We start from the raw sequence: 26,354 nt of genomic DNA on the forward strand, positions 1-26,354 counted from the left end.
TAACGTCAAAAGGAAAACATAAAGTGTCTCAATAAAAAAGAAAAAATGAGGTGTACGGATATAGTATGCGCTATCCTTATAAGTACATAAGAAGTGCTAGTGCTCAGTGAAACGTGCCTAAAGAAAAAAGCATATATAGTTTTGAGACACACAGAATCAGCAACCAACGGCTATAACAGTAGATGGAAAATAATAGCCATTGGTTGCTGATTGTGTGCGTCTCAACACTTTTCACTGAGCACTAGCACTTCTTATGTACTTATAAGGATGAACTCCATCGTCACCTCAACTCCAACCCACGTGGAAGCTCCACCTTCCTTTTCTCCAGGAGCACATATATCCTTTTATTGCATAGCACATACTATATCCGTACACCTCATTTTTTCTTTTAAGTCCATACAGTGGTATATAGGATACTTAACCCTTGGATAGACTCGACCACTGCGGTAGTGCCTGCATATATTTTCTATATACTCATTATGTAACCTTTGTATATACTTCCTTTATGATGATTATTTTTTTATTGAGACACTTTATGTTTTCCTTTTGACGTTATATGTGATATTACAATTGTACTGTGACATTGTGACACCAGGCAGAGACTAAAATATTTGTTCTGTATTCTCTCTTGATATTTCTGTATCAGATAAAATGGAATTGTTCTGAGGAAGGTCCATTGGGACTGAAAACGTTTACCAGCATCTGTTGAATCTGTGTCTGGACGTACAATAAAAATCAACAAATTACCACTTCATAACTTATTTGAGTGCCAAGTCTTTGTTATATATTGATTCGTGGGTTGGACACCCTACTTGAGCACCAGCCTCTCACCTATTGACTGAGTGCCGTGTTTATGTACTATACATGTCTACTTTACATCAGCACAATTTTGGAACCAACATTTTTTTTTTAGGGAGTTATAAGGGTTAAAAGTTGACCAGCAATTTCTCATTTTTACAACACCATTATTTTTTTTAGGGACCACATCACATTTGAAGTCACTTTGAGGGGCCGATATGATAGAAAATACTCATGTGTGACACCATTCTAAAAATGACACCCCTCTAGGTGCTCAAAACCACATTCAAGAAGTTTATTAACCCTTCAAGTGTTTTACAGTAATTTTTGGAATGTTTAACAAAAAATGAACATTTAACTTTTTTTCACAAAAAATGTACTTCTGATCCAATTTGTTTTATTTTACCAAAGGTAACAGGAAAAATTTGGACCCCAAAAGTTGTTGTACAATTTGTCCTGAGTACGCTGATACCCCATATGTGGGGGTAAACCACTGTTTTGGGGCATGGCAGAGCTCAGAAGAGAAGGAGCGCCATTTGACTTTTCAATGCAAAATTGGCTGGAATTGAGATGGGACGCCATGTCTCGTTTGGAGAGCCCCTGATATGCCTAAACAGTGGAAACCCCCCAAAAGTGACACCATTTTGGAAAGTAGACCCCCTAAGGAACTTATCTATATGTGTGGTGAGCACTTTGAACCCCCAAGTGCTTCACAGAAGTTTATAATGTAGAGCCATGAAAATTAAAAAATCTTTTTTTTTCCTCAAAAATGATCCTTTAGCCCCCACTTTTGTATTTTCACAAGCGTATCTGGAGAAATTGGACCCCAAAAGTTGTTGCGAATTTGTCCTGAGTATGCTGATACCCCATATGTGGGAGAAAACTACTGTTTTGGGCGCATGGCAGAACTCGGAATGGAAGAAGTGACATTTAGGAATGCAGACTTTGATGGAATGGTCTGCGGGCATTATGTTGTGTTTGCAGAGCCCCTGATGTACCTAAACAGTAGAAACCCCCACAAGTGACCCCATTTTGGAAACTAGATCCCCCATGGATCTTATCTAGATGTGTGGTGAGCACTTTGAACCCCCAAGTGTTTCACTAAAGTTTATAACGCAGAGCCGTGAAAATAAAAAATCTTTTTTTTTTCCATAAAAATGTTTTTTTAGCCCCCAGTTCTGTATTTTCCCAAGGTTAACAGGAGAAATTGGACCCCAAAAGTTGTTGTGCAATTTATCCTGAGTACGCTGATACCCCATATGTTAGAGAAAACTAGAGTTTGGGCGCATAGCAGAGCTCAGAAGGGAAGAAGTGGCATTTTGGAATGGAGACTTTGTTGGAATGGTCTGCGGGCGTCACTTTGCGTTTTCAGAGCCCCTGATGTACCTAAACAGTAGAAACCCCCCACAAGTGACCCCATTTTGGAAACTAGATCCCCCAAGGAACGTATCTAGATGTGTGGTGAGCACTTTGAACCCCCAAGTGTTTCACTAAAGTTTATAACGCAGAGCCGTGAAAATAACAAATCTTTTTTTTTCCACAAAAAATGATTTTTTAGCCCCCAGTTTTATATTTTTCTATGGGTAACTGGACAATAACTATTGGGGTCCAATTTCTCCTATTTGTCCTGAGTACGCTGATACCCCATATGTGGGAGTAAACCACTGTTTGGGCGCACGGAAGAGCTCGAAAGGGAAGGAGCACCGTTTTACTTTTTCAACGGAGAATTGTATGGATTGAGATCGGACGTCATGTTGCGTTTGCAGAGCCCCTGGTGTGCCTAAACAGTGGAAACCTCCCAATTCTAACTCCAACCCTAACCCCAACACACCCCTAAACCTAATCCCAATCCTAACCACACCCCTATCCCCAACACACCCCTAACTCCCAACACGCCTCTAACCTTAATCCCAACCCTAGCCACACCCCTAACCTTGACACACCCCTAACTCAATCGTAAACGTAATCCAAACCCTAACCCCAACTCTAGCCCCAACCGTAACTTTAGCCCCAACCCTAACTTTAGCCCCAACCCTAATCCTAACTTTAGCCCCAACCCTAACTTTAGCCCCAACCCTAACCATAACTTTAGCCCCAACCCTAACTTTAGCCCCAACCCTAACCCTAACCCTAATGGGAAAATGGAAATAAATACTTTCTTTATTTTATTATGTTTCCCTAACTAAGGCGGTGATAATGGGGGGTTTGATTAACTATTTATAGTGGGTTTTTATAGCGGATTTTTATGATTGGCAGCTGTCACACACTAAAAGACTCTTTTTATTGCAAAAAATATTTTTTGCGTTACCACATTCTGAGAGCTATAATTTTTCCATATTTTGGTCCACAGATTCATGTGAGGTCTTTTTTTTTGCGTGTCGAGTTGATGTTTTTATTGATATCATTTTTGGGCACATGACATTTTTGATCGTTTTTTATTCCGATTTTTGTTAGGTAGAAAGAACAAAAACCACCAATTTGTGAATTTCTTTTTTGGGGGGCGTATACACTGTTCCACATTTGGTATAATTGATAAAGCAATTTTATTCTTCGGTTCAGTACGATTACAGTGATACCTCATTATATAATTTTTTTATGTTTTGGCGGTTTTATACAATAAAAACTATTTTATAGAAAAAATATTTTTTTTTGCATCGCTTTATACTGAGGGCTATAACTTTTTTATTTTTCGCTGATGACGCTGTATGGCAGCTCGTTTTTTGCGGGACAAGATGAAGTTTTCGGCGGTACAATGATTATTTATATCCGTCTTTTTGATCGCATATTATTCCACTTTTTGTTTGGCTGTATGATGATAAAGCATTGTTTTTTTGCCTAGTTTAATTTTTTTTACGGTATTCACTGAAGGGGTTAACTAGTGGGACAGTTTTATAGGTCGGGCCGTTACGGACGCGGCGATACTAAATATGTGTACTTTTATTGTTTTTTATTATTATTTACATAAAGAAATGTATTTATTGGAACTATATATATATATATATATATATATATATATATTGTTTTATTATTTATTTAGGATTTTTTTTGTTTTTTTTTACACATGTTAATATATATTTTTTTTACTTTGTCCCAGTGTGGGACATCATGGTAAAGTGTCAGATCAGCGATATGACAGGCACTGCAGGAGGCTTGCTGGTGCCTGCTCTGAGCAGGCGCTTGCAAGCCACCTCCCTACAGGACCCAGAAGGAGCCCTGTGGCCATTTTGGATCCGGGGCCTGCAGGGAGGAGGATGGAGGAGACGGTCTCAGGGAAGCACACAGGAAGCCCCCTCCCTGCGCGATGCTTCCCTACACCGCAGAAACGCTGCGATCATGTTTGATCGCAGTGTTCCGGGGGTTAATGTGCCAGGAGTGGTTCATGACCGCTCCTGGCACATAGTGCCGGATGTCAGCTGTGATAGTCAGCTGACACCTGGCCACGATCGGCCGCGCTCCCCCCGTGAGCGCTGCTGATCGCGTTAGACGTATTATCCTGTTGTTGGTCATACGGGCCCATACCACCTCGACGGGATAGTACATCTAATCTCAGAAAGGGTTTAATACTAACAATCTTCATTTTTAAACTGCATTTTGTGTTTACTTGTGTTATCTTTGTCTAATATTTACATTTGTTTGGTGAGCTGAAACATTTAAGTGGGTCAAACATGCAGCAGAATAGGAAATCAGAAAGGGGCTAACACTTTTCACACAACACTAGCTGTATTCCTTGATGATATTTGTCTTTCTTACTATGCCTTCCTCTTAATTTACCATATACTTACCTCCTCTGTCCATATGTTACGACTAGTGTTGAGCATTCCGATACCGCAAGTATCGGGTATCGGCCGATACTTGCGGTATCGGAATTCCGATACCGAGATCCGATATTTTTGTGATATCGGGTATCGGTATCGGAAGTGTAAAATAAAGAATTAAAATAAAAAATATTGTTATATTCACCTCTCCGGCGGCCCCTGGACATCTGCGCGAGGAACCGGCGTCCGGCACGGCTTCTTTCTTCAAAATGCGCGCCTTTAGGACCTGTGGTATGACGTCCCGGCTTCTGATTGGTCGCGTGCCGCCCATGTGACCGCCACGCGACCAATCAGAAGCCGCGACGTCATTCCTCAGCTAAAGTCCTAGAATGAGCGCCTTTTAGGACCTGAGGAATGACGTCGCGGCTTCTGATTGGTCGCGTGGCGGTCACATGGGCGGCACGCGACCAATCAGAAGCCGGGACGTCATTCCACAGGTCCTAAAGGCGCGCATTTTGAAGAAAGAAGCCGTGCCGGACGCCGGATCCTCCCGCTGATGTCCAGGGGCCGCCGGAGAGGTGAATATAACAATATTTTTTATTTTAATTCTTTATTTTACACTTTAATATGGATCCCAGGGCCTGAAGGAGAGTTTCCTCTCCTTCAGACCCTGGGATCCATGAGGATACATTCCGATACTTGATGTCCCATTGACTTGTATTGGTATCGGATATTGGTATCGGCGATATCCGATATTTTTCGGGTATCGGCCGATACTATCCGATACCGATACTTTCAAGTATCGGACGGTATCGCTCAACACTAGTTACGACTGGTCCTGTGTGCATGCACCGCCTGCGTCCTAGTTGTCGTGCCGACTACTGTATCACCATGTGTTTTGTGACGTCTAGTCACATGTCCACCATGTGTCCTGGAGTTGCTGGCCACATGAAGTGGGAGCCGTCTGACTTCCGTGTTCCTCCATGCGGCAGATGCATCCCATGATTCTGGTGATCTCTGCTTGGCTGCGGACGTCCGTTTATGCTCCCGGTTCCGGTATGACACCATTCCCATGACGAAGGTCTTTACCGAAACACGTGTCGGGTACCACCAGGACGGGTACCACCAGGACCACCAGGTATTACCCTCATGGTAATGAGGTCCATTAACAGGTGTATGATGTATGTTTGTGACCCGGTCATCAATCTTTTTTTTCCAAGTTGTTCCATATTAACACAACTCCTTGAACAGAGCCTATTCACCTATATAGGTGAACTTTGGTTCTGTGTCATCCTGTTTATATAACTTTTGTTTTTGACACATCTTACATCCAGTAGTATCCTGCTTTATTGGTCAGACTGTTTATAACATTGTTTGCCCTTTTCTTCTTTATATAATTTACCATCATTTTATATATACTGTATATTTTTGTAACGCTATCTCTTACCAATATGAGCGTTTTTCTTACAATTGTTCTTATATCAATAGTGTCTCATTCATTTTGGGAATTAACATTGGGTTCACTTTGCAGCCTGTGGTTGCTTATTATTTTTTGCCAAACACCTCCATCTTGTGGACTTTGACAGTACTATCTTACATATATAATTTATTTGTATTCATTTTTTCTTATGTTTTTGATCTTTCTGACTTGGTATACATTCCTTTCAACACGGTCATCCAATGTATGGTCTCTGGACAAACATTTACCTTGTATCATTTGTCTATGCCCAAGTTTATTACTTGTGTATGGTTGTGATTCGGTTATTTATTTCATTGACGGAATTTGAACTTTATAACTGTCCCCCTTTTCCCCTCTGTTTTTGGCATATACTCTTGTCCTGTGTGGTTTGGGGTGGTATATCCTATCATGCACCCTTGGATTTGCATGTGTATACTTACTATTGTTGTTCTTACTACTGTGTGGGCACACGTCTTCTGGAGTGCCCCCATATAACCATTGTCTGGTGATAAAGGTTTTTTTATTTTAAACTTTCTTGCTCTGACTTTTTTTTTACCACAAGTTCGGTTTTCCTTCTTTGGGCACATTTTCTAGTCTGTATAGGAAAAACGAAGAAAAGCAGGCCGCAGTATTTGGCACTCAACAGTTAGTCCTTTCTCTCCCTCTTGACTACAGTCATCCTAATGTTTGGGTGTGCGGCCCTGATTTTAACTTTTTGTGTACATTGATGTGTTCTTTCTGTTATTGTCACCTGATGTATTGTAATTTAATAAACCACCACTGATTTTTTACCACATTATGCATGGATATTATGGTCGGCCATCTTTTCTTTGTTTTTCCTTATTGCATTTCCAACTGTCCATATATTTTCACTTACTTCCAGTTTTTGGGTTGGAAGATTATTATTTTTATGCGATTTTTTCACTTATTAACACAAGGTCACACTGCTACTGCGAATATTCCTTTGTTTTTGTTTTCCTAGTGTGTATAGGGACCAGTAGGGTGTGGGTGCGGCTTCTCTATGATGTAGGTTTTATTATTCCCATTACCTGTGTATGAGTGAGTTACGTGGATAACAAAAGGAAACTATTGGTTTCAGAGATAAAAAAAATCACAGCCAACAGCTGATCTAAATCCAATAGAAAATTTATGGAAAGACCTAAAGCTCAAAGTTTATAGAAGGAGCCCACAAAACCTTCAGGATTTGAATTGTGTTTGTGTGGAACAAAGGGCCAAAATCACACGTGAGCAATGCATGTGACTAGTTTCTCCATACAACAAAGGTTTTTGTATGAAGTATTAGAAAATTTGCAGTGCTGGGGTGCTGGGTTCAAATCCACTCAAGGACAACATCTGCAAGGAGTTTGCATGTTCTTCCTGTGTTTGCGTAGGTTTCTTCGGGGTACTCTAGTTTCCTCTCACACTCCAGAGACATACTGATAGGGAGTTTAGATTGTGAGCTCCAATGGTGACAGTGCCAGTAATGTCTGTAAAGCGATGTGGATTTATTGGTGCTATATAAGTGAGTAAAATAAATAAATAAAATATATTGTAATTTAATTTGGTTTCAGAAAAAGAAAATAAAGCTGCTAGACTGTTCCGAAGCAATCACATAACTTGAATCCAATAGAAAATTTATGGAAGAAACTAAAGCTCTGAATTCATGGAAGGAGCCCACGGAACCTTCAGGATTTTAAGAGTGTGGAAGATTGGGCCAAAATGACATCTGAGCAATGCATGCAACTAGTTTCTCCATACAAAAGGCATCTTGAAGCTGTCATCACCAAGAAAGGCTTTTGTACAAAGTATTAAATTCTTTTCCGTACACTTGCCCCCTATGTAATTTCTCATTATTTTACATAGCTCAATTTATGGACATCTATGGTTTGATTTCTTTGCCTTTGTAAATTGGATGGGGTGTTTCCGACATCTGATGAGAATTTCATGTCAATAGTACCTGTATAAATATATTTACTTAGAAAATTGGTGACGTGCTCAATACTTATTTCACCTGCTGTATGTTGTTGCCTTATTGGGGTTTTAAATTTATACTATGTTACCTTTTTCTATATCACCATATCCTTAACTTATATAGGAAAAACATACAGAAAAACACGTACTGCTAATAGTACAAAACCTATAGTAATAGTATATAAGATTTTTCTACATCATTAGCAAGTAACAAAAGCTGTAGAATAAAACGCATATGAATCAAACCTTATCGAAGAGGCCACATTCACAAATGAGCTGCTCCCGTGCCTTCGTGTTGATTGCTATAGTGAATCTTACGTGTGGTATCAGAAGCTGAAACATAAAATGAGGGTCACATTCTAGCATTTAGGGGGAGATTTATTAAAACCGAGTAGCCAATAACAATCAGATTCCAGGTCTGAGAAGCCATTTTTAGAAATAAAAAAGTCTTCAATAGGCAATAGTTCATCTTCTCTGTTTTCCTGCTTTTGAGAAATCTTCCGTGTTAGAATACATATCCATATATAATACCATTTATTGCTTAATTATTTTGTTTTGTGTCATCTGCTATCAAAGCATTTCATTCAGTGTTTAGAGCAGTTTTTCCCAAACTTCAGTCATCAGGGCCCCCGACAGATCATGTTTTCTGGATTTCCTCAGTATTGCACAGGTGATAGAATAATTAAGACGTTGGAAACGGTGAAATACTAAGGAAATCCTGAAAACATGATCTGTTGGGGCCAGGAGGACTGGAGTTTGGGAGCCTTTGGTTTAGAGTGAAAAGAACTTCAATTTTCTTTTTATTGAGTTATTACTGCTAAAGCTGGGTTGAGATGAGCGTATTAAAAAATAGATTTTCATCCAGAAAACTCATCTGTATTCTATTCATGTGCCTTCCAGGTGTCTATTTTTGTCACATCCGTGTAATATCCCTGTGCTATCAGTATTTATAAATCAACAGTTTAAAATGTACGTTATCAAATACATTTTCCTATGTTATTGAAGGCATTGTATCTGTAAAAATATGATTTTACGGATCCGATTTTCTTTTTACATACCCATAGGCTTGTATAGGCAAGTCTCATCTGAAATACGGAAGATATAGGAAGAGTGCGTGTAACGACTGTCATCCGAACGGCCCTATTGTATTACATTGATAAGTGTGTTATCGGGATTTTAACTCGGACAGAACATGTCTGAATAAACCTTTAGGCCACATGCACATATTGAGTATTTGATGAGTTTTTTACCTCAGTATTTGTAAGCCAAAACTAGGAGTGGGACAATCAGAGAAAAAGGGTAATAGAAATCTAAGGGGGTGACTAGGGTCGTCACGTGCCTCCCTCTTCTTTGAACACTGTTCACATGAGTATGTGCAGCACCTTGTCGTTCATTTATGGTAGTGTAATGTTGTTGTATTGTTTATGCACTGCATTGTGATACATTTGGTATGTGTACAAGTAGGGATAGAAAAGAAGATAGCATAGGGCAATAGGGGGATTAAAATAGAGGGGGCACATTAAAGATAGGGAGTAGGATTAGTAGCTTAGGTTTAGTTAGCATTGGGGTTTTCCTGTTGGAAGGAGTTACAGAGCAGTGCAGCACAGAGCAGTGAGATATAGGAGGGCACTTCCTGGTTAGGGCTCAGTGCAGGATGCAGCAGTGAACAGTGAGAAAGGACAGTCTGCCAGCCGTGGGGATAAAGGGGAAGGGGGAAGGTAGGAAGGGGCCACAGGCTGAGGAACATGCGGGCAGTCATCAGCTAGAACAGAGACCAACCCGAAGAGGATTCGGGGTCTATGACCAGTGCAGGTGAAGCAAAGATGATGAGCCTGGACCCTTTTCCTATTGAAGCCAGACCAAGGAATGGTAGAAAGCTGGTGGGTCTGGAGCATGGACGGAACAGGGATTGTTCAGAAGCAGGACAGAGATTGTCCAGGAGTGGGACAGAGATTGTCCCGAAACAAGGCAGGGATTGCCGGAAGAAGAAAGAGAAACAGAAAGCTGAGGAAATGCCACTCCGTGTAGTTTATGCTGCATGTATGATGGATACCCTACTGCTTAGTAAAGTTAATCTATTGAAAAAGGACATTGTCTCTCAAGTGGTCTGTGGAGCTCGTGGAGCCGGAGTGACAGCAGCTGAGGGGAATCTGACAGTGAATGTGAGTGTACTGCTGCACATGCAGCAGTAGGGACATGGGTGTGGGAACGCTACCACCCTGGCCACCTTACAGAAACACATCACCTCTTCTGTATTTATCACCCACTCCTGGTTTTGGCTTACAGATACTGAGGTAAAAAACTCACCAAATACTCAACCTGCGCACGTGGCCTAAGGCTACTTTCACACATCAGGTGTTTTGCATCAGGCACAATCCGGCAAATGTTCAAAAAACTGATCCGTTTTTTTTTCTGCCGGATCCGTTTTTTTCTCATAGAGTTGTACTAGCGCCGGATTGTGCCTGATGTCCCAAGGTTTCATCTGTTTTTTGCCGGATCCAGAAAAATTTGCCTGTTCGGCAGCCAGAGAAAACGTCCAGAGGAACTTTTTTTGTTGCAGCAATAAACCTGATGGCGCCGGAATCGGCGCCATCCGGCTTTTCTGACAATGGACGCCTATGGGAGCCAGATGCGCCACATGACGATATCTGGCGCCGGAGTCCAGCCTCCAAACTGCGCATGCCCTGTTCTCTCTCTTTACTATTGATGCTGCCAATGCAGCATCAATAGTAAAAAGATATAATGTAAAAAATAATTAAAAAAATAAAAAAATCGTGATATTCTCACCTTCCGGCGTCCCCCGCAGCCTTACCGCTCCTCGCGATGGTCGCGATGCTCCCGATCCCAGTAATGCATCGTGGCAATGACCCCAGATGACGTGCAGTCTCGCAAGACCGCTACATCATCACAGGTCATTGCTGTGATGCATTACTGGGACCGGGAGCATCGCGACCGTCGCAAGGAGCAGGAAGGCTGCGGGGGACGCCTGAAGGTGAGAATATCACAATTTTTTATTTTTGTTTATTATTTTTTTACAGTATATCTTTATCCCGGATCTGGAAGAAAAGCTGATCTGGCACAATCAGTTTTTAAACTAATTGCGCTGGATCCAGCAATCTGTCCCGCCTCCAGATTATGTGTGACGGCGCGGGACGGATGTGTGAAAGTAGCCTAAGGCTCATTTACTTTAGCTGATTCCAGCCCATTGGCGAGCATCGATATATCTGGCCCATTCACACGAGCCAACAAAAACTGTATGGTAAGGAACATTTGTTAATACCATTGTTCTGTCTCCATACACCATCATGTTGTCATCAGCACATCCTCCATTTACACTGGGCAATGTGCTGCCGACTGATGAATTAAATGCCCAGCATAAATGATCTGATGACCCAACAAACAAGCGTTTTGCCCATATTATGATGATTCATGGAATACTTACGCCAGGCAAAACACAAAAAAAGGTGTGAATCTTTCAATAGTTTCTGCTATTAGATTTCACATTGAAATCTAAGTAAATTAATAATTGATCACTGCCCGGCGCCCGCATACTCCCCTCCAGTCACCGCTCACACAGGGTTAATGCCAGCGTTAACGGACCGTGTTATGCCGCTGGTAACGCACTCCGTAACCGCTGCTATTAACCCTGTGTGTCCACAACCTTTTACTATTGATGCTGCCTATGCGGCATCAATAGTAAAAAGATCTAATGTTAAAAATAATAAAAAAACAAAAAACCTGCTAGTCTCACCCTCCGTCGTCCGACGATGCGCTCGCGCCTGCCGCCATCTTCCTTTCCCAGCAATGCATTGCGAAATTACCCAGAAGACTTAGCGGTCTTGCGAGATTGCTAAGTCATCTGGGTAATTTCGCAATGCATCTTGGGAAGGGAAGATGGCGGCAGCCGCGTGTGCGTCGCCAGAGGTTCGCTGGATCTACGCTGGATCCCCGCGGGTGACTATATAACTATTTTTTATTTTAATTATTTTTTTAACAGTGATATGGTGCCCACACTGCTGTATACTACGTGGGCTGTGTTAGATACCGCGTGGCTGCTATTTACTACATAGGCAGTGTTATATACTGCGTGGCCTGTGTTATATACTACGTCGCCTGTGTTATATACTGCGTGGCTGCTATATACTGCGTGGGCTGTGTTATTTAGTACGTGGCTGTGTTATATACTGCGTGGCCGTGTTATATACTGCGTGGCCACTGTTATATGTTGCGTGGCCTGTATTAACGCATCGGGTATTCTACAATATGTATGTATATAGCAGCCACATAGTATATAGTACAGGCCACATAGTATTTGCCTGCTATATACTACATGGCTCCTATATACTATGTGGCCTGTGCTATGTACTATGTGACTGCTATATACATACATAAATACATATTCTAGAATACCCAATGCGTTAGAATCGGGCCACCATCTAGTACTATACATAATTATACAAAGCTTAGTATTCTGAGTATTGCCTTGCATGGGGGAAAAATTTTCCCAAATCTCTCGTTTGACACATCTTGAGAAATGTATTAACTATAATATTATTAATAAAGGCAATAAAGATTTAACCAACCATTACAACACTGTGAGTCAGAGAATTTCGGGGTATTACTACTTCTAATAATATATCTACTGTGAGTAAGCCAGTATTAGCAATCGGTTCAAATAAAAAGAGAAAAATAATAATAGATTTAATTGATGAATTTAAACTATAGTGACTATGTACCCTCAATTCAAATGTGAGTTTTATGGGATAATACAAAAATAAAACATGAATAACAATTAGCCAGTAGATGGTACTGCATAATAACAACTGGGGAATGGATGCAAACATAGTAAATAGTCACCCAAAGTGGAAACACAATTGTCTAATATAGAGGAATACCATCTCAATAAGTACAGAGGTATAATAATAAAAAAAACCCACCAAGGATGCAGAATATAACAATAGTAATTTTACCCAATGTGCATCAGAAGATGGCACAGTACCAGAAAACAACCACTGGGAAATGTCAGCTATATATTTTGTCACTTAATGAAGCACTCCTCCTCCCATCAACATTTTTATCCTCTTAATATAATAAAGTCATCATATTATATAGCACTGTATACTTACTAGTGTTCATTTTGCCATTCCGTCATTACAAACAGACTAGCTGAATCCTTCTTAGCTCTATGTAGATTCGGGAAGTTTCTTTTCTTTGCATGAGACATCCTCCTCTTCAACTCCTGCAGTGCTTTAGGATTGTAGTCCTGATGATGACTCATACAGGGAAAAGAGACTTCCTGTTTCTACATGGAGCCTAGAAGAATTAGTAACATAATAACATAGTAACATAGTTAGTAAGGCCAAAAAAAGACATTTGTCCATCCAGTTCAGCCTATATTCCATCATAATAAATCCCCAGATCTACGTCCTTCTACAGAACCTAATAATTGTATGATACAATATTGTTCTGCTCCAGGAAGACATCCAGGCCTCTCTTGAACCCCTCGACTGAGTTCGCCATCACCACCTCCTCAGGCAAGCAATTCCAGATTCTCACTGCCCTAACAGTAAAGAATCCTCTTCTATGTTGGTGGAAAAACCTTCTCTCCTCCAGACGCAAAGAATGCCCCCTTGTGCCCGTCCCCTTCCTTGGTATAAACAGATCCTCAGCGAGATATTTGTATTGTCCCCTTATATACTTATACATGGTTATTAGATCGCCCCTCAGTCGTCTTTTTTCTAGACTAAATAATCCTAATTTCGCTAATCTATCTGGGTATTGTAGTTCTCCCATCCCATTTATTAATTTTGTTGCCCTCCTTTGTACTCTCTCTAGTTCCATTATATCCTTCCTGAGCACCGGTGCCCAAAACTGGACACAGTACTCCATGTGCGGTCTAACTAGGGATTTGTACAGAGGCAGTATAATGCTCTCATCATGTGTATCCAGACCTCTCTTAATGCACCCCATGATCCTGTTTGCCTTGGCAGCTGCTGCCTGGCACTGGCTGCTCCAGGTAAGTTTATCATTAACTAGGATCCCCAAGTCCTTCTCCCTGTCAGTTACTCTGTTCTTGATGTCATAGACATAATGGAAAAGAGAATAATTAACTGGGTAGAGAGGCAAAATGAGCAATTGTAAGTACACAGTGCTGTATAATATGATGACTGCAATGTATTAAGAGGATGCAAACTTTGATAGGAGGAGTGTTTCTTTAACCAGTATATGGACTTCCATATGCAACATCCAACACAGAGACCTTTGTTCTCATAAAATGTGCAAACTTCAGGATGAGAATCTGGTGGGTATGCAAATCCCATGGGGAAGCAGAAAATCGAACTTTGCATCTTTCGTGCTGCAGTGAGATATGGCAGTAACACAGTGTACTGTTATACTGAAGTTATATGACTAATTTTGTGCATTTATCTCATAGATGTGAAATTCATTTTGCAGCTTGTAAAATATCCAAACATTAAAAAAAAAAAACATCAACAACCTGGAATCGAGCAACCTGGTGACTAGTACATGTGAAAATGCATTCAAGAAAAAGAAGGAAGAGCACATAATATCTGTTATGCAATGATATCCTCCCTTGGTTTATTGCAGAAGTTTTTTAGCCTTCAATGGGAAGTGTACACATTATCTTGTTTTGGAGACTAGATTTTGGCAAATAGGTTTACACTTCCTAATCTATTGAGTAAGAGCTCTTTAGCTTTGTATAATGATCAGCAAGAGAAAAGTGGGTGAAATCTAGCAATAATTAAAGGGAACTGCTCACATTGAGGATTGACCTTGTTAGAGAGCAGGACAGACTGAGCAGATTCCTAAATATATGTTGTAGAAAAATAATTAGTATAATCGGGATGTACTCATTTATTATTCATTTAGGACTTATGAGTTTAGTGACGTTCCTGTTCAGTGATTGACACATATCTCTGAATGCACACTTATACAAGGAAATCACCAATCGTTGAGTAGAACCATCCACTTTACTTTGTAACGTACCCCTTTCCCAATATTTGTTGTACATGTATATGTTGGATGGGGGTTTAGGGAGCGAGTTGAGTTCTCTCCTTACATTGTGGGTGCTGCCTGTGTTATACAGCCAGCACTTCCTAGTTAGATCTACTACTACTACTTACTTACAGCCATAATCTGACTCTCAGTTCACTTTATTGAATTGCCGCATACCTCTAGCAATTGAGCAATTCCTAAAATGTATTCCTTATTTTAATATTTCCATGATGAGACAGAAAATGTACAATCCAACACAAATTAGAATTACACAATACTGAATCTTAAAATACTTGTTGCTGAAGTTTCTATTAAGTGAGAAATAGCTGTAAACATACTCTATGTACCCACATGTCTTTGTAATTGGTTATTGTATGTATAAACCTTATATTCTCTAAATGCCAATATGTAGAGAGACGAGCATTGAGTCCTGCCCCGGCAGAATGCAGCTATCCATGTATTACACAGATGAACATTTACTTGAATAGCTGCCTAAATCATATTTCCCGGCAGCCAGCTAGATTCAGGGCCAATTTTAGACAAAGTGGGGCCCTGGACAAAAGTTTAAATTGGGGCCCCAAATGCTCACATATTGTACCATGACACAAACAGCTTGATTGTATTTACATGCGTTGAGTTCAGGCCGTTAAACGAGGGTCATAGACAATCAGCAGTTCCACCGCCCGATACAGCGTGGTGTGCGATAAAGTGTGTGATCACACGCCGCTCTCTCTGGGGGGTCAGCACCAGGCCCCTCTGACCCATAAGCCCCATAGTGACCACAAGATCCAAGATCTGCCTCTTAGGGCCCCTGTGGCCTGCCTGGCCCTAACACCCAACCTGGCCACATTCTAAGCCACTTATCTAGCTGGGGGTCTTTGGACATCAGATTAAAGGGGTATGTATTCTTTAAAACACACTCTTGTATTTGCAACATCAAAATAACATATAGGATAATATGTCTAAAATATAGCATAAAAGATATTACCTTGAAAATAGGGTGAACTGCAGGTAGTTGCCGGTACATTGCAATCGCAAACACTTCTGTAAGAAGATGGGTCCTCAGGAGGTGGGTAACTGTCTGGTGAATGTGGAAATCAGACGATCTGGCCCATATCTTAGCTAATATCCAATCATACTTAGCATCAGATGGCAGAAATATTGGATTTTCTGGTCCTGGAGTTTGGCTCAACTATACAGTACAAAGCAACGGAATTGTGTTATGTCCACATTAGTTAATAATTACATTCCTTAGTCTCCCTTTGTGCTTCAACATTTGGCAGAGATGTTTAGAGAATAAAATTGTCCTTACATCCCATAAACTCTATGGTCAACCTGATCAGAGGGAAGTTCCCTATGTAAGCCCATCCACACCCCCACAATGCAATTACGAGTTGTCAGTAGGTCACAATGACAAATGGGGGCCTTATAACATCTTACAGGTCAGCCGTGGCAAGTAAGTTTAAGGCTCTGCCTAAGACGAGGGAGGTCCTGTTTCTAGAAATGAAGCAAATCCTATTTTAAATTAGCAACATCTCCTTTAACTTAGGTCTGTCTTAGAATATGGCAAAAAATACAAAATAACCAGAGATAGCCCAAGGGAGCACTGTGAAACCATGCAATCTCCAGTTTGACATTATCATTGTGTAACATATTGACCCAGTATTGAATGCCCTTGAGCCAACCATTCATCAAATACTAAGGACTTAAGGACAGATTTACTGTTGTAAGTATGCCTCAATTATTGGCTTTACGAGGATGGATGCGGCTTAAAATGTGAGCCACCAAAATGGAGCAATGTAACATGAAATATTCTAAAGTAAGACACAAGTGACCTGTCCAAATATTGAACAGGATTAGTAAATCTGCTCATAATGTTTTTAGAATTCAACACTGTCCAGTAAACTGATCGCGACCTCCTGCTGTGCTAGAGACCAATGACCACTCAATATCAAGTGAAGTTCCATAAAAAATGGAGAGGCAATAACATGGAACTGCATAAAACTCATGACCAGACCTAAACGCGGCTCCATGACTGTTTATTTCAAATTGTTAAACTTCACACTGACGGTACCTGTATCGCAATCGGTACAATTTTGTTCTCAAGATTCTTGTACAATAAGCAGATGGGTGCAGCAATGAATTGCATGGTGCATGGATCAGTTTTGTTTGCAGAGATGCCATCGAGAAGATGAAAATCGACAATGAAGATGTTATCTTGCTGTAAATATGAGATAAATCACAGATTCTGTTACATACAACCACTGGCTACTATTGTCTAGACCATCATAGTTTTCTCTTAAAGTGAAATTTATCATAATAAGGTAACTGGACCTACATTAAGGGACATAGTTGTACATTGGTCCCTTAAATCCAAGTTTCTCATGCGCTATGAACAATATAGGTCCTTATCATTATAGGAAATAAGAACTGTTCTTTCATATAATTGAGATGTACAACACAGATGGGTAAAATAATGCCCCCCTGCTATGACAATATGGCTATTGCTGAAATTGTATCTCATAGATTTCAGGCTCTGCAGGCCCCATTTTGGCAAATTCCCCTTTATCACTGAGTACCACGCAGCATTAAAGGTATTCAGTAGGCAGAGCCGGACTGGCAATTTGGCAATTCTGGCAAATGCCAGAAGGGCCAGTCTGGTCGTGAGCTGCCTTGTCTGCTACATTGTTAACAGAATTGGTGTTTTCATGATACTGATACTGATAAGAGTTGTGACGGAACACAAAGTCGCTGACTCCGTCACTTACCCCACCAGGCCACAGGTATCATTAGAAATATTGGTCTTGTGGTAAATATTGCTTTCCTCCATCCAGAGAAATATTAGTAACATATCCCTATCTGGTAATTGGGGACGGGGACAACATGGGCCTGTGTGATTTCAAATGTCAGGGCTGAATTTCAGCCCCAGTCCGTACCTGTCAGTAGGTACATTTTATTAAGGGATTGCCCACTACTGGATAACCTACTTCTTATTCTCTTCAGAGCCCCAGATAAAATGAATCACTTGATACTCTCCTCCCACATTCCTGTGTTGTCTCTTCCCGCGGGTCACCCGACATTGTATCATTGATTTAAACTAATCAGTTGCAGGTCTTCAGTATTCCATCATAGTGGACATCTTCTTTCACAGATTAATAAAGGCTGCAGACGATCAGTAGCCACTGATTGGTAGCAGCTATCATGTGACATAACAATGTCACATGTACTGCCAGGAGAGATCGCTGATATTGTGGGAATGGTGCCACTCTGAGAGGTGTGTATCAAGTATTTCTATTGTATCTGGGGGCACTGAAAATATTAAAGGAAACCTGTAATTTTGTGCATGCTGTCTGTTCTGTGGACAGCACGGTATAGAGAGGGAGAAGCTGAGCAGAATTATGTATAAGATTGTTGGAAAATGTTAAATATAACTTGTATTTTACTCAGGTGATTGTACGTGTAGGAGTCCATTGGGCGTTTACTAGTGATTGACAGCTATCTCTGCATGCACAGTCATACAGGGACGTCTGTCAATCAGTGAATAGGACCGCCCACTGGACTCATATGTATATAAACACCAGGGATATCAATTAATAAAATGCAAGTTTTACTGAAACTTTTCCTACAAAAATATGTCAATCTGATCAGCTCCTACTGCTCTATAACATCTTGTGTGCAGATCAGAAACCATTTTCAACATGATGGGTTCCCTTTAAGAAGTGGATAATCCCTTTCATTATGGCATTTGCCTAGAGTTTTACTTTAAGACAACTATTCATTTACATTTACCTCCATTTCTTTCTCCAGTGGAATGTTCCGTTCAAGGCTGCATTCCACCATTTCATGGGTTACTGGGAAATTCTCTGGTAATTTCTTACATTTTTTTATGAGAACTGGATTGCAGCCATTGAGAAACTGATATCCAAACATGAAGTCTTCCTGCCAATGCTGCATTACATACTCTACAAGATAAAAGATGACAGATTAAATGCCTTGTAGTTTCTGTTGCTTAAACTCCTCTTATATATTCTGCAATGCTGTACAGAGATTGTCATCACACACAAAGATTTCTGTCCCCACCTGGGCTAATAAAGTCAATGTTTTGGTAGGAAAACCACAGAAACATGAAAATATGGTGCATTGCCCTATTTGTGTGATTCTTGGCTTGATTTAAACCCAGGGCCACTGTTAAGCAAAGCATCAGCACTAACCACTGAGCCACCAAATTGCCAAACTACACTGCATGCAGAATTATTAGGTAAGTGAGTATTTTTACCATTTTATCGTTATTTTTTTGTATAATTTCCAACTTCAAGATGTATAACCTTGAATCCTTATTGGATGAAGCAGATCAGGTGATGTGTATTTGTGTAATGAGGGAGGTCGCGGTCTAAGGATGTAACAAATTTCATCACGGTGTGTAGAATTAGGCCGGCGTCACACTAGGTGTAAGTAAATACGGTCCGTTTTTTTACGGCCGTAATATGCAGTAATTGTCCCAAAACAGTTCCGTATTCAATGCGAGGATGCGATTTTTACACACAAATTTATCCGTGTGCCATCCGTATGGCATCCGTATGGCTTCCGTACAGCGATTTTTTCTCGCAGGCTTGCAAAATGGACATATCATGGATCCATCGGCTCAAATACTCTTAAAAACATGTATACAGTCTATATATAGGTCAGTGAGACCAATATATATATATATATATATATATATATATATATTTAATTCAGCGCTAGATAGCAGAAAAGCCGGTAATTCAATTGCCGACTTTGCCTATCTCCTTCACAAACCCGACAGGATATGAGACATGGTTTACATACAGTAAATCATCTCATATCCCTTCTTTTATTACATATTCCTCTTTAGTAATGTAAGAAGTGTCTTTATGTCAAATTTGGGGTCTCTAGCTATTAAATTAAAGGGTTAAATCCCGCGCAATTTTCTACACCAAAGTGGGAAAGCCAGTGACTGAGGGCAGATATTAATAGCCTAGAGAGGGACCATGGTTTTTGGCCCCCCCCCTGGCTAAAAACATCTGCCCCCAGCCACCCCAGAAAAGGCACATCTGTGAGATGCGCCTATTCTGGCACTTAGCCTCTCTCTTCCCACTCCTGTGTAGCGGTGGGATATGGGGTAATGAAGGGTTAATGTCACCTTGCTATTGTAAGGTGACATTAAGCCAGGTTAATAATGGGGAGGCGTCAATTATGACACCTATCCATTATTAATCCAATAGTACGAAATGGTTAATAAAACACACACACATTATTAAAAAGTATTTTAATGAAATAAAGACACATGGTGTTTTAATATTTTTTTATACTCTCCATCCACCTGAAGACCCTTGTCACCTGAAACAAAGTTAAAAAAACAAACAACAATATTCCATACCTTCCGTCGTTACAGTCTTGTCCCACGCTGTAAATCCATCTGAAGGGGTTAAATCATTTTACACCCAGGAGCCTGCTAATGCAGCTGTGCTCCTGACTGTAAAACTTGGTGAATGAATGGAATGCAGGGGAATGTACTGTAGTTACCTCGACTCGCGGTGATGCACCCTCTGCTGGATGAACTCATATGAACTCGAGCCTGGGAACTTTTCAGAATATTTTCCCATGCTCGAAAAATAAAAAAGATATGGCTCTGGGAAGGAGGGGAGCGAAGAACAAAAAACGCAAAACTAAAAAAAGCTCCGGTCATTAAGGGGTTAAACATGAAAGAATAATGACATGGGCCTACTTCACCTGAACTAAACCCTTTTGTGAACTTATGAGCCTTTATAAAATGTTAGATTTACAGTACAGGAAAAACAGTACACCTCTCTCAACAGTGTCTGGGAGGCTGTGGTTGATGCTGCCCAAAAAGTTGATTGTCTCAGATTAAGAAACCGACAGACTCCATTGTTATGACTGTTATTGAAAAGAAGCGCAGCTGTGTTGGACATTAAGGTTTTTTTTAATTATTTTTATACATTTTGAGTTGTTTGGCTATTATTCTCATTTTAACAGATTAAAATAAACAATTGAGATGGGAAAATTTACATTTTTCATTTAGTTGCATAATAATTCTGCACAGCAATAGTTGCCTATAATTAAACACACATTCTCCTAAGAAAAACAAAACTTCGCTTTTACTTTCTTAAATATTCAGATTTCAGCTTTATGAACCTTTTGGATTTACTGACAGCACTGTAGTTAAACACAAAATAGCTCAAAAAAATTTACACTTGCACGTCACAGTATAACCCCAAGTCAATTACACTTTGGGATATGAATTTATACAGTTAAGAAGCAGAAACGATTCTGAATCTATTTCACCTGCTTTGGTGCAAATGAAAGTGATAACTGATGCACTGGAAAGGCAATAGTAAGACAAACCGCAAAAGGAATGGTTTTGTAGGTGGTGGCCATTTTGGTAGTATTCTTGTCAGAAAGAGGAGGCACCTGCTGTTTATTCAGGTTACACAGTTGGTCCAGCTTCTCCATTATGGCACATTTGTAAATGGGTGAAGAGGAAGAAGAGCCCAAAGGAGGTTGCTTTCCCTGCTCCTTACCTGGAACCACTTAGCCAGACAGCTGGGTTGTTGGGGGGATGACTTTCTGCCCTGGACAGAGGAGACCATGTGACTGCTGGGGGCAGAGAGGAAGTGGAAGGGGTGGTGGTCCAAAAAAGCGGGCAGGCAGAGGGCGCAAAAGCAGAGCGGACCAGAGAGAGGGGGCAGCGCGCCAGAGAGAAAGCAGGCTGCAGCGCCGCGCTCCCCAAGAGAGAGTGCTTCCCGTGAGGGTACTGAGGCTGAGATACGAGCCATAGTGAAGGCTGGATGTGAGGGTGTGGACTCAGAAGCCTCCATGATCAGAGGAGACTTCCCCTTGACAGTGCAGAGACAGTGACCCGAGCGTGCAGCCCCGGTGACCGTAGTGACAAGCCGAAACCCCTGAGTGTGACAAGTAAACTGCTCAGTGTGTGTAGCATTGCTACTGCAGAGAGACTGTCAGCTGAACATACAGAGACTCCTGCAGCAGTGTGGCTGTTCTACTTCCTGCTTCCAGTTTTACCCTGAGAAGAGACTGCAAACATTTAACCCCGGAGTTTCCAGTTCCCAGGAGACAGAGGAGAGACTTCAGAGTCGACAAGTGTCGCTGTTTCTCGGCACCTACGTTGGAGAAGACGACCCTACAAGTAAATCCTCATCAGACTGATAAGTGTTTTCTCAAGAAATTCCGTTTACTACTGTTACAATGTTTGACTGCCTGGGAACTTATACTACTTTCCATATATTTGCACGGTTATATTATTATTTTATATTCTATTGTATTCTCCCTGCGAGGAGAACCTTATTCCTGTTAACAAACCCCTCAACAGTTGGTCTGCCTGTTCCGTGGTGACATACTCCTGCATACTATTATACATTCACACATGCTGTAGCAAGAAGGTTTGATGTGTCTCGCTGCACAGTCTCAAGAGCATGGAGCAAACACCAGGACACAAAATGCAAAGGGATAGCCTCTTAGAGCTGTAAAATGGCATCAAACCAGCAGCAGGACTGGTCTCTTCTATCTGTGCAAGAAGAACCAAGAGGAGCACTACCAGAATCCTACAAATTATTAGAAACATACTTCATGAGGGTGGCATGAGAGCCTGACATCCTCTAGTGGAACTTGTGCTTGCAGCCCAGCACCGTGCAGCTCCATTGGCATAAATCAGAGAACACTAGAATTGGTGACCCTTTCTTACACATCAGATACACATTGAGGAATTATGACAGATGTGAGAGAGTTGGGAGATACCATGGTGAACGTTATGCTGCCCGCAACATGATCAAGCATGACTAGTTTGAGAGTGAATCAGTGATGGTCTGGAGAGGAATATCTTTGGAAAGTCACACAAACCAACACATAATTGCCAATGATTGCTGTTAGGTACCAGGATGAAAAGGATGAAATCCCCAGAGTCACTGTCAGAGCTAACACTGTGCAGTAGACCCTGGTTCCTAGCCTCTCATGACCGGATTGTGTAAGCTGTTTCTGAAAAACAAAGGCATTGACGTCATTGCCTATCCATGACGGTCCCAAGATCTAAATACAACTGAGGACTTCTAGAACATTATTATTATATCTAAGCCGCTCAGTAGCACCTGTGATTGTCCTGGAGCTCACTGGCAAAGTCAACCAGATCTGTGAAGCATTTCCCCAGAAGACTGTTTGCCTTGTCATCGAGAGCATGCCTTATTATGAGCTGCCACAATGAATTGTGATTTTAATTTTTGACTATTAGTCTTGTGGTGATTTGGAATCTAAGCTTCAGTTGGTTTATGATTTTACTTTCCATTGTCAAATTCTCACCTAATTACACAGTTTATGTGAGTAAAGATTTTCAGCTTGAATCTTTTCTTCATTAAGATTCAATGCGTGATTTAAGTGTTCTGTTAGTTTTTCGGAGCAGTGTAGTTGCATAGCTCATCATTCTTCTCCGCTAAATTTCAAAAGCTTAATATGGACAAAACAGAATTCATTCCCCCATCTCACTTGACTTTCCCAACAGACCTATCCAATAAAGTAAATAGCTGCCCACTCTCTCCTGTCCCACAAGCTCACTGCCTCGGTGTAATCCTTGACACTGATGTCTCCTTCAAACCACATATCCAAGACCTTTCCACTTCCTGCTGACTTCAACTCAAAAATATTTCTCTGCAAAAACCCTAGTCCATGCCCTCATCATCTCTCGCATCGACTACTGCAACCTCCTGCTCTGTGGCCTCCCCTCTAACACTCTCACACCCCTCCAATCTATTCTAAACTCTGCTGCCAGACTAATCCATATGTCCCCCCGCTATTCCCTGGCCTCTCCCCTCTGTCAATCCCTGCACTGGCTCCCCATTACCCAGAGACTCCAGTTCAAAATCCTAACCATGGCATACAAAGCCATCCACAGCCTGTTTCCTCCATACATCTGTGACCTCTTCTCCCGGTACTTTCCTGCACGCAACCTCCGATTCTCACAAGATTTTTTTCTTTATTCCCATCTTATCTCCTCTTCCCACAATCGCATGCAAGATTTCTCCCGTGCATCTCCCATGCTCTGGAACTCTCTACCCCAACATATAAGACTCTCGCCTACCGTGGAAACCTTCAAAAAGAACCTGAAGACCTACCTCTTCCAACAAGCCTACAACCTGCAGTAACCACCGATAGACCAAACCGCTGCACAACCACCTCTGCCCTCACCTACTGTATTCTCACCCATCCCTTGTAGATTGTGAGCCCTCACGAGCAGGGTCCTCTCTCCTCATGTACCAGTCGTGACTTGTATTGTGTAAGATTACTGTACTTGTTTTTTATTATGTATACCCTTTTTGACATGTAAAGCGCCATGGAATAAATGTCGCTATAATATTAAATAATAATAATAATATCTAATTGTACAAAGAATTGTTATTCTATCTTAAATCAAGGACCATGTTAATCTGGTTACCTGGCCCTAGAAAATGAATCTTTTGGAGTTACTTGAATCATCTTCAACTCACCTGAAATTGTATTACTAATTCTGACAAAAATACTTTCAAAGTCAGCAAAATCACTCCACGAGGACTGGAACATATGCATGAAACTGTTCACGAAGAGGTTTTCCATTCTGTAAAATATGAAATTTAATATGATATTAATGTAGATTTGGGCATTTAATACATTCTTTGAATTGTGAGGTGATGTCATTTTTTCTAACAAACTATGAACATACATTCTGATGATGATTTCAGGGGAGAGAATGATCAAATATGGTTTTCAAGCTTTATTTATCAGTGCTGAAACATCTGATTACGACAAAGCAGGTAGCATTTTTATTGCAGTTCTATGGCCTATGCAGCCATAACTGTAGAATCATTAGTAAAATTGCCCTGAAGGCTTTAAAGAAGTTTCCCTGAAAATCATTGACTTTCACTGTTTCCTGACTTTAGCAACGAATTACTTGATTCTTTTCCAATAGTTTTTATTAACATTTTCATTAATAGAAAGAATTGACATAAGTATTACAGGTAGATATAATAGGGTGAGGGGGGAGGGAAAAGGGAATATCAAGGAGAACTTATATTATACACTGGTCAGAAAAATAAAGGGGACACTAAAATCCCAAATCCTAGATATCACTGAATGAAATATTCAAGTTGTAAATCTTTATTCATTACATAGTAGAATGTGTTGAGAACAATAAAACCTAAAAATGATCAACATAAATCACAACTAATATCCCATGGAGGTCTGGAGTTGGAATGATGCTCAAAATCAAAGTGGAAAATGAAGTTACAGGCTGATCCAAATTCAGTGGAAATGCCTCAAGACAAGGAAATGATGCTCAGTAGTGTTTGTGGCCTCCACATGCCTGTGTGACCGCCCTACAATGCCTGGGTATGCTCCTGACGAGGCAGCAGAAGAATGACCTCCCAGACCTGGATTAAAGCATCTGCCAACTCCTGGACAGTCTGTGGTGCAATGTGACGTTGGTGGATGGTGCGAGACATGATGTCCCAGATGTGTTCAATCAGATTCAGGTCTGGGGAACGGGCGGGCTAGTCCATAGCTTCAGTGCCTTCATCTTGCAGGAACTGCTGACACAATCCAGCCACATGAGGTCTAGCATTGTCCTGCATTAGGAGGAACCCAGGGCCAACTGCACCAGCATATGGTCTCACAAGGGGTCTCAGGATCTGCTCTTGGTACCTAATGGCAGTCAGGCTATCTCTGGCGAGCACATCATGGAGGGCTGTGCGGTCCTCCAAAGAAATGCCACCCCACACCATTACTGGCCCACTGCCAAGCTGGTCATGTTGAAGGATGTTGCAGGCAGCAGATCCCTCTCCACAGAGTCTCCAGACTCTGTCATGTCTGTCACATGTGCTCAGTGTGAACCTGCTTCATCTGTGAAGAGCACAAAGCACCAGTGGTGAATTTGCCAATCCTGGTGTTCTGTGGCAAATGCCAAGCATCCTGCATGAAGTTGGGCTGTGAGCACAAGCCCCATCTGCGGACGTTGAGCACTCAAACCATCCTCATGGAGTCATTTCCTAACCATTTGTGCAGACACATGCACATTTGTGGCCTGCTGGAGGTCATTTTGCAGGGCTCTGGAAGTGCTCCTCCTGTTTCTCCTTGCACAAAGGCTGAGGTAGCGGTCCTGCTGCTGGGTTGCTGACCTCCTACGACCCCCTCCATGTCTCCTGGTGAACTGGCCTGTCTCCTGGTAGCACCTCCAGCTTCTGGACACTACGCTGACAGACACAGCAAACCTTCTTGCCACAGCTTGCATTGATGTGCCATCCTGGATGAGCTGCACTATCTGAGCCACTTGTGTGGGTTGT

At 41.2% G+C, this 26,354-nt stretch overlaps 1 protein-coding gene across 1 annotated transcript in view; it reads right to left on the reverse strand.

The window, feature by feature from the left end:
- Nucleotides 1-26,354, reverse strand: part of ALOX5 (arachidonate 5-lipoxygenase) — a 123,432-nt gene that overhangs the window by 31,060 nt on the left and 66,018 nt on the right. The window contains exons 5-9 of the mRNA XM_069753372.1: nt 24,528-24,634; nt 18,787-18,959; nt 17,072-17,218; nt 15,986-16,189; nt 8,230-8,316 (exon numbers count right to left, since the gene is read on the reverse strand). Coding sequence (XP_069609473.1) covers nt 8,230-8,316; nt 15,986-16,189; nt 17,072-17,218; nt 18,787-18,959; nt 24,528-24,634 — 718 coding nt within the window. The remainder of the gene's footprint in view (nt 1-8,229; nt 8,317-15,985; nt 16,190-17,071; nt 17,219-18,786; nt 18,960-24,527; nt 24,635-26,354) is intronic.

The sequence above is a fragment of the Ranitomeya imitator genome, chromosome 2, assembly GCF_032444005.1.
Source record: "Ranitomeya imitator isolate aRanImi1 chromosome 2, aRanImi1.pri, whole genome shotgun sequence".
NCBI classification, from domain to species: Eukaryota; Metazoa; Chordata; class Amphibia; order Anura; family Dendrobatidae; genus Ranitomeya; species Ranitomeya imitator.